The sequence below is a fragment of the Oryzias melastigma genome, linkage group LG2, assembly GCF_002922805.2.
Source record: "Oryzias melastigma strain HK-1 linkage group LG2, ASM292280v2, whole genome shotgun sequence".
NCBI classification, from domain to species: domain Eukaryota; kingdom Metazoa; phylum Chordata; class Actinopteri; order Beloniformes; family Adrianichthyidae; genus Oryzias; species Oryzias melastigma.
Window position 1 is genome coordinate 21971029 of NC_050513.1, and position 10195 is coordinate 21981223.

The 10195-nt window shown below is 37.8% G+C and overlaps 1 protein-coding gene across 1 annotated transcript in view; it reads left to right on the forward strand.

The window, feature by feature from the left end:
- Positions 1-9947, forward strand: part of fstl5 (follistatin-like 5) — a 219971-nt gene extending 210024 nt beyond the window's left edge. Inside the window, exons 15-16 of the mRNA XM_024270241.2 lie at positions 1111-1235; positions 7608-9947. Coding sequence (XP_024126009.1) covers positions 1111-1235; positions 7608-8310 — 828 coding nt within the window. The 3' untranslated portion in view covers positions 8311-9947. The remainder of the gene's footprint in view (positions 1-1110; positions 1236-7607) is intronic.
- Positions 9948-10195: the final 248 nt, after the last annotated feature.

Below are 10195 nucleotides of genomic sequence, written 5' to 3' on the forward strand. Positions count from 1 at the left end.
CAGAACCTAGATGTTCCACAGGAACATTGGCAAATTATTCATTAAAGTTTTAGCTTCAGATATCAAACCAAACTTAAGTCGTTTGTTGTCTTAAATCAGGGCAATTACCCAAAGCATAGAATTAAGTCAACAGCTGAATGACTCCACAAAAACTTTATTTCTTCACCTACCAATGAAGGACACACAGACACACAATGAAGTTCAAGAGAATCAGACCGACAAATGACTGTTCAGTTCCTCCTAGTCTAAACTGCTGTAACAGAGGTCCTGCAGTTCCTCCATCTTCTTTTATACCTCATATCTTTTTTAAGATTTTCGGGTTTGTTGTAATGTCATACTTGGCCTGAGAATGATTTCCGATAACAACCAGCACAAACTGATACATTTGAAAAATAAGTAGAGAGATTGATTTTGTTTTGGTCTTTCACATAGATTAATTAGACTTATACATATTTTAGAATTGATTTTTCCTCTGAGGTTAATTGTCAGCTTTTATCTGTTAGGGCGTGCAGACATGGATTACTCAGCCCACTGACTTTATTTGTTGATTAGTGTCTGCGCCTGCTTTATCATTTTTGTCATTTGTAGTTCCATGTTTTGTTGAACAGTGATCTAAATTTGAAATGATCAATACTGAGGAACAATCTGCTTCTATTGAGCATTGTGTTCTGTGTGTATCAAAATGGAAAATTTCTCTTGTTAATGAGGATGTACAAAGTCCTTACTACAGCACATGTCAACATAAAAGTCTTTATCTTCAAGTATTCTCTTCAACTGGAATCCATAAAGACATTTATAATGCCGGGGTCTGTCTCAATTCTTTTTTGGAATTATAATCAAATTCCAAAACCTGATGTCTTGCTTCATGCACAGATATTATTTATACATCAGTGATGGAGGTATCACCTCCCACTGAGAAGCTCCAGCAGAAGGGCAGAGAGTTGAAGAGCCTGTCTTTGAAGTGACTGATAACATGTATGTTTTAGCTGAGTTACGCCCCTCTGGTTGTAATGAGTGCCTTGGTTTAGAATGAGGAGGACCCAGCAGTGCAGAGTGTGTTCATCAAGGTCACATTAAACCGCCACCATCTTCGGTGTTGGTACTCACCAGGTGATCAATCAGGCGAGTGGCAGAGTCTCCCACCACACCGTTCATACGCAGCCAGTGGGCAGGCGCTTTGACAGAGTGGAGGACTTCTTCATCCCCGCCTCCAGCCTCATCGCCAACCATGTCAGGTACGTGCAGCGGCTTCAGCTCCACTGATAACGTCTCGCCCAGCTACTTTGAGCTCAGTATTTAAAACTGATCCAATCCAGTGCATCAGTTCTAGTGGTTTTTTTTTTAAATCTGCTGCAGATCATGTGGGTCAGCTGTTATTTTAGATCATTACGCTAAGAAACATGCAGAAACAGGCAATTCATGCTCAATTTTTCGCATTTAGTAAAACATTTAACAAAAAAACAGTAAAGTTTCCATCGGCCCACCTTTACTGTCACATTATTATTTTTTTAATGTATTATTTCTGCTAATTAAGACCAAAACTGCTAAGTGTCTGCATCAGTCAGAAGACAAGCATGGCTTCCTGTTCTTTGCAGTCCAGGTGATGGAGTTGTGGAGGTTTTTGGGTGCTGCTCAAGTATTCTGTTCCCTTTGAGCTCATTATGATGAGAATAATGAAACAATTACTCAGCTGAGGAAGCAGCCAACGGTAAGGATTAGACCAGCATCTTGAGAGTGTGGAAGTTGAGTGTGTACAGACTGTTGTTGCTGTGATGCAGCAGCTGCTGTGCAGCTTCAAACCTGTTCTTAATATAGTTGGACACAATAAGTTCACCTTTTCTTTTATCTGTGTGTGGTTTTTCTTCAGTCCTTTGCTGTCTCACATATTTTAAACTTAGAAACACAACTCTTTACCAAATTTCATCAAACCGCATACAGAATACATGTAAACTTTGAGCCAGAAATCTTAAATTCATACCTGATTAATTAAACACCAATTTTTCAGAGACAATTACTTTTAAAAAGGCAAAAGATTTTTTTGCAACTGACTGAACATACTTTAAGGGTATGTGCTTGCACACATGATAAAACTTATTATGTAATTTACACGCTTTGGTATTTAATTTTAAACTATAATAGATTGGAAGTCTAAAAGAAGGTTTTCAGCCTTAAGGGATCTTTAATCATCAGAACAAAGTTGAAAAGAAACATAATCAAATCCCCACGCCTTGTTCAGCCTGGAGCTGCTGGTCCTCAGCGTATCTGCAGAGACATAAAGCTGCTCAGCAGGCACCAGTCATGGCTGATCACCATCATGTGGGCTCAGCAGACCAGAGTTACCTCAAGATCTTTCCAAATACTCTCCAGTCTTCAAAGGTTCATAAAAAAATAATTATCCGAATCAACTGATGGGATAAACTTTCTCTCCTCCTTAGTACTGAAGATAACTTGCCATTAAAAAAAATAATTAGGATCATTTATTTTTGGCGAAACCGATTTATAGCAGAAGTGACCAAAAGCATCATGCTGGATTTAATCTTAGCTGAAAGGTTCAGTTCCAACGGGAAAAATAAAACCAATGAAGGAAGATAATAGCACAGAGAAGTGTTGTGTTTTAGAGGCCACAAAAATGTGATGAGCTGTATAGTGGCAAACAGAGAAGCTGCTCTAAATGCTTGGATTGTGTTGTGGGGGTGGGGGGTCTACACTGCAGAAACTCGTGGTGTTTTTGGCTCCTGGGGAGGAGGAGTTAGCAGTCCACAGTGGACTTGTGCTGGTCAAAAACATGGATGTAATTAGATCCAGTGAGACCAGCAGAGCAGCAGCAGGGAGGGTGAAGCAACACACTTAACCATACCTCTGCTGCTTCCTGTGGATCATTTTAGACAAGAAAAGGAGACATTACTGACTAATTGTAATTAGAACGTCCCTGTTATGATTAAAGCAAAGATGACATTAAATACATATGATTATTCAACTGGAAGTTTGACAAATTCTTGAGGGTGTTTCTATATATATATATATATATATATATATATATATAATAGGCACAGGGATTGTCCAACGTATGAACCCGTGAAAACTTACTTACTTTTAGATTTTGTTTTTATGTTGTCTGAGGTTTTCTCTTTGAGATTTTAAAATGCTTCATCAGCTGAATTCAAATAAATTGTTGATTAAAATAAACAGTTGGATGCCTGTTTCATATCACACAATGTGACAATATAGATTAAAAATGGAGAACACTGTAATAAAAAATGCTATTTGTCTGTAATTGATTAATTATGATTAAGATGATAATTTGATACTCCTAGTTATAATATTTTAAAATGTTGTTCAGCTTATTGAAGTTAACACACAAGTGACTGAAGATGATCAGTCCAGCGATCAGAAATAAAGGCAATCACACCCATGTTGGAATAACACTAACAACAGAATTTAAACTAATAATTATTAATAAAACTTTTCTATTTTTATTTTTTAAGTTTCCTTATGTATATATGCAGCCTATTTATAAAAAGTACTCATGAAATAAAACTATGATGGAGTGGTTTAACTGATGTAACAAAATGTACACAAGCTTCTTCAAAATGACTGATAAACAAAGATTATAAAGCTTCAGATGCTAGAGAAAATACAGTAGTTGTCTGTGTCGGTGTTCAGAGGCAGTGAGTGAAAAATTTAAAGAAAATAAATATAACTTTGTACTGTGACGCTGTGGTTACCTTTCTCGCCTCACGCGGAGAAGACTGTGGTTCAAATCTTGTCAGGGACCATTCTGTGTGGAGTTTGCATGTTCTCCCTGTGCATTTGTGGGTCTTTTATGGACTCTCCGGGTTCCTCCCACAGGCCAAAAACATTTTTCATAGGGTATTTTAAAAACGTTCCTAGATGTGAGTATCTGTGAGGGATTGTGTGTGACAGACTGCTGACTTGTCCAGGGTGTACCCCGCCTTCACCCTGCTGGGACAGGCTCAACATTGTGACCCTTAAAGGGATGTAGCAGAAGGAAAATGAAAGATGGATGGGAATTTAACTTATGCACTAGTGAGTTCAAATAATTATGGAGTTAATTCAATAGAAAATGACTATTCACTCGTACTTTTCTGTATACCGGTACATTTGGCCAGTGCTTAACTTTTTTCTTTGTCACACAGACCAAGAGGTAGGATTAGGGGTTAGGGGATTAGGGGTTGGCTGCACATATGGCCAACATGAATTTCCATCCGTTTTTGTGCTGGTCAGACATCATTATCTCCAAATAACATCAGCCAAGTCAGTAATGCATTAAGACTAAGAGGGAATAAACATGTCAAAAAAGAGCAAAGTAAATAAATGAAGATTACAGCTATACCTAAAATACAACAATACCCATTAAAGTAATACAACTGGTAAAAATATCTGTATTTTTAAAATACAGAATGTATTTGAGTCAACATCATTTGGTTTACAAGTACAGACAGCTTTATCTGAATCGATCAGTACAGTCCTCTGATTGAACCTGGTGGACAGAGAAAAACAAAACTGTTTCCATCATGACGGACTCTGTGGCATTCAGGCAGACGTTTTCTGTTCAGCTGACATGAATGATGATGAATGATAACAAGATAGAAGTGGGTGTCTGCATCTATCATCAGAAATTCTTGTTTAATTGGAGCCTGTCGGCTCCTTAACAATTTCCCCCTCCTCTCCTACGTTATGATGTGCCATTAAGCCGATCGCTCTGACTGACCCTTTTTTGATCAGTTCAGTCTTGATGTTCGTTGCTTTGCGCAAAGATCTACAGATCTTTGCTCATATGCAGCACAGAAAAATATTTTAAAAACGAGAAGTAGGAATGATGGTAGATTAATGAAATTAAAGATGTCACAGAGAAAAACATGGCTGTTAAGGAGTTTGACCTAAAGATGCACTTGCATTTTTGTTAAAGGGAAGACTAACGAAAATGTATATTTTTAAATTATTATTTAAGCAGCTACTCTTCGCCTTTTAAGCCTGTATGAAGACTGTCAAATGAGTTAGGAAATAAAAATTTCTGCATAGGGATATTGTGTTTCAGATATGTAATGTAACAATGCTTCTTTGTAATGTTTTTTTCAGTGATAAGCCAATGTGATCATGTTAGTTACGAAGATATACTCTAACTCTCCACCACACCCAAGTTAATCCCACAAATGGGATCAAAGCAAATGACTTGCTTTAGTTGGATACGTTTTGTCATTATTGTAGATTTTTAACATAGCTGAGCAAAATGATGGTAAAAGGTTAAATCTACTGTCAAAGTGGTTTCTTTCTAGAATTATTTTAGAACTATGCGGTGTGGCTGTGGTGCAGCGGTAGGGCGGTCGACCTCTGATCGGTAGATTGCAGGTTTAATTTTCACCTATATGTCAAAGTGTCCTTGAGCAAGACACTAAACCTCACCATCCCCCTGATGGAAGGTTGGCGCCAGTGTTCAGCAGCAATGCCACCATCAGTGTGTGAATGGGTCTGTGATCGTAATGTGCTTTGGGCCTTTGAGGAAGGCTGAAAAGCGCAATACATGTATACGCCATTTACCATGTCTATTATCTTATTGCCTTTACATGTGTTGATAAAGAGAACGGATTCTTCACCAATGTTGTCATGTTTATATTAAATAGTAAAAGGAGGAAAAAGATGAACAAACACAAAATACATAATTATAGGAAAGTCCATAATTAGCTTTCTTCCATTTTTTTATTTAAGTAAATATGCTGCAAAAGAAAGATTTTATCAAAGACAGGCTGTGTTATGTAAAAATTGCTGCTGTAACATGTTAAAGAAGTTAAGTATGTTACAAATAAAAAAACTCAATTGTAAGGCATATTTAAATTTGATAAACACATTTAAATTAGATAAATAAATGTGTTAATGGTAACAAAATGAAGAGGCGTTTTTCTAATTCATCTTCATCATTTTAGTCCATCAAAAAACTAGAGCAAAAAGTTCTTTTAAAGGTAGCAGACCCTTGATCTAGACCAGGGTTCGGCAAATTACGGCCCGTGGGCCAGATCCAGCCCACCCCCACGTTCGGACCAGTCTATTGAACAATATCAGAGAGGCAGGATTTTTTTCCCAGTCCCGACCATACAGATCACGACCAATGTGGAATTTTATTTCTAAAACGCCAGAAAGACAGAAAAGGTCAAAAGCCTCTGGTGCCCAATTTAGAAGAAAAAAAAAGAAAAGGGAAGGTTGTCATAGCAAGGGATGGGGGAAAACAGTCTATGCGTAGTAATACAAAGACATTTTGAAATGTATCAGTATTATTTTTACTATTTTTCCTTATCTCTATGAAGATCTCAGAAAGATATTTCACTTAACTCCTTCAAGATGCCAAAAAATATTAAATATTATATACTACTATACTTAAATATTATATATATATATATATATATATATATATATATATATATATATATATATATATATATATATATATATATATACTCATAGTTCACCCTTTCTATCGACTTTTGGAACCCTTTGTGGCCGATGAGTGAAAAAGTTTGCCCACCCCTAGACTATTTACATAAATTTAATTCTTGTGCTTTTGAACCCTTTGGATTACTGTAAAAGAGCCCATGCTTACAAGTGTTCATGATTGATGACACTTAGCCTAAAGTAAAACATAATGTACTTTTAGTGGTGAGGAGTGCAAGAAGTCCACAGATCCAAAAAACCTGCAGGACCACTTAGAGATGCCGGTCCAGCTGTACCGACCGTTACGCTGCTTCAACCCTAGATAGACATTTGTGAGCACAAAAGTTAATAAACAACCTCCTCCATAAATAAGCAAAACTAACTAAACAAATGAATTAATAAATAACTATAATGTGACAGGACTACGTATTTTTTAAAGTCATCCTATGACAGCTTAAAGACAGAAACCCCTTCCCAGGGTTTTTTAATTATGATTATTAAGTTTTTTACCAAAACTTTACAACCTAAATGTCCTAAAAACAACGTATTTTCTGCTTATCTGAAGTCTCTGTTTCTAAAGTCTCCTCAACATGGGTGTGGCCGCTGGTTCTGAGTTGAGTGGCCCCGCCCTTTATCACCCAGAGATTTATCACACAGAGATTTCAAAGGAGAAATACCCAGACATGCAAAAATGAAATGGTTTCTTATTACATTTGTTCTCTTTCATAACAAAGATGCCACACAGACATGTTAAAAACAAAAAAAAAGGATTTTCATCAGAAGAGGTTTTAAAAAAATGATGTTTAAGGCTGTTGCTTACTGCTTAGCAACTAGAGATGGATCAGGATCCAGTTCCTTCAAAGTGTAGTAGGATCTCTTCACAGAGCTTTGAACACTTGCAGTAGCCTCAGTCACCCTGCAAAGGTAGCTCAGTTCCAATGGCCTTATTCATTCATTAACAATTCACACCTCATAGCTGTCAATGAGGCTAGGAGACCAAATTACCCGGTCATTTGAAAACTTAATATTTCAATGTGAAACTGGGCCAGTTTGAAGTCTTCATTACTGTGAACATCTGAATAGTCAGTCATCCTAAAAAACAGCTTCCAAAAGAAAATGTTTCATTATAATACTGTTTGCTTCTTCTCTTCTCTTTATCACAGGTTTGGTCTCATTCTTCACAAAAACGAGCCTGTCCTGCACAAGATCAATCTAGAGACCACTTCCTATGTAAAGAACATCAGTTTATGGGAGTATAATTGCATTCCCAGTTCTGTGGCATACACCCATCTTGGAGGCTACTACTTTATTAATTGCAAAGCAGACTCTACAGGTGCCACACAGCCCCAGGTTATCCTGGACAGCGTGACAGACAGCGTGATTGGCCAAAACCGGGATATCACTGGCACTCCCTATGTATCACCAGATGGTCGCTACCTGGTCACAGTTGATGATGGTGATGGCCTGATGAGGATCCAAAGAGTCTCGGAGCGTGGGGAAATCCAGGAGCCTTTTGACATTCACACCAACCTGCACCTGTCAGACCTGGCCTTCCAACGCTCTTTCACAGAGGTGCACCAATACAATGTGTTTGGGAGCTCCGGTCGTCAAACCGATGTGCTCTTTGTGGAATTGAGCAGTGGCAAAGTGAAGATGATCAAGAGCTTAAAAGAGGCCACAAAATCATTCGACTGGCCATGGAGCAACAAGAACCGGGTCGTGGTGGGTAGTGGACTCTTCGGCCAGTATCTTGTAACTCCATCTAGAGAGTCTGTTTTCATTCTGGATGGACGACTCAACAAGCTCAACTGTGAGATCATGGATGTCCTCAAAGGCAATGTGGTGGTGTGGGTAGGAGACTCTTAAGTCACCATATCCAATCTGCTTTTCTGTCTTTATACTATTGCACTGAATTTTGTTGCTGATTGTTTAACTCTGTGAGGGGAGGATGGTAAAAGCCACAGGTTCAGAACCCCAATATGTTTGTAAAACCACTACTAGGGATTGTTGTCCAAACTCAAAACAAAAACTAAAATAATTTGATTACACAATTTTAAAAGACAAATATGCATTTTTATTTTCACATGGTTCATTTCCTTTATTTAAACAAAATTGGCTGCCCAGATAATTTTTCTGGAATATTGGTAAGAATTTAAAACCATGTGTAATATTATTCCATTGTGTTTAGTGTGAATGCCGTAGATAATCCAACAAAAATAATTATAAAACTAAAAAGAACACAACTGAAGTTAATTGGCAAAACACATACTTTATATAGCATATAATAAATTTATAGCATACACCCAAACGTACTTTTAAAATGTAGGTTCTCCCATCTCCAATCTTTCCCTGTGCCTTTGAGGAAGCTTCCCCTTCATTAGAGGAATTAGTGTAATTATTCTCAGTGTGGCTGCAAAACACACCCTTTTCTATGACCCCTCCAATCCCACTGAGTGTGGATTTTCTCAAAACTGCCCCTCTAGCCTATCCGACCGGCCATCCAAGACAACTCGGTCTAATTAAAACGGGCCCTTGCTGTGATTCTATTTTGTTTGAAGTGGGGACTGAGTGGTTCATTATGGCTGTGCGCTGTATAACCTTTGATCCTACATTATAACCAGCTGGAAGGTTTTGGATATGGTAGTGTGTTAAATTTCATTTGAGTCAAAAGCCGAAGAATGAAAGTCAGTGGTGATGTCAGGTAAATTATTTTGAGATTTTCTCTGGCAAAGAGTAAACAAAGCCCTCGCATGCAAAGACATTTTTGTCACGACTTCAGTGTCCCTGGACCAAAACGAGTATATTTTAGTGTGGTAAACAAGCTTTGTTTGTTTTGTTTGGCACTGTGTTTCAAGTGGATGTGATAAATGTAAAGTAACAATGAACTAGCACACTGGGGAGAGGGGTAGTCGTGGTGTTGTTGAGGTGCTTTGAAGATAAGCTTGGAAGAAAGAGTCCTCTGTAAATGCTCCTGCTGTAGACTGGTAGCTGGCAAGACACTGAAGCTGTCTCCTGCTGGACACATTCTATGCATTTTCACACCCATACTCTGGCTCTAGATCACAAAGACCTGTCTTTCCTTTACAACAAACTTTTATGTTTTTCTGTCATTCTTTGTAAAAGTTCTTACGATGTTTGGTTTTAATTATAATTTCTCCTGCTAGTCATTGATGTTTTCTGTTCCTTAAATTCGCCAGTACTCCTGACGATAACCTCTGTCTGTACATAGCTGCTGACTGTGGGTCCAGTAGATTTTTTATTAATGTACAGACTCATGCAGACTCTGTTTGTTTTTGAGCAAATACTCAGCACACTCCTTTTAATAATGAAAAGACAAACTATCTCTCCTGGTCTCTTGTTCCGGAGGACATAGTGATCACAGTCATGTCTTTCACCTGCACATAGCCATGTCTTGTATGTTACCTCATGTTATTGTTATTCATGTATAGAAACATGCTTGTCATCTTACCCAGTAATAATAAAAATAAAACTTCATAACGACACAAGTTTGTTTGTCTTACTTAGTGAAGAGAAAAGGGGAAAAAACGTATTCGGCAGCTTTGTCACCATTCGTGCAGAGGATGCAAAAAAATGAGGTGAGGACTCTGGTGTTTTTCCTAGGTCTGTTTATCGTGAAACAATGATGCTTCGGTACTGCTTAGTTGGTTACAAGTATTAAATAAAAGTCTAACCCAGGTCAAAACGATCCCAAAAATGTGAATCTTTTTTGTCAATGGCAATACTGAAGGTG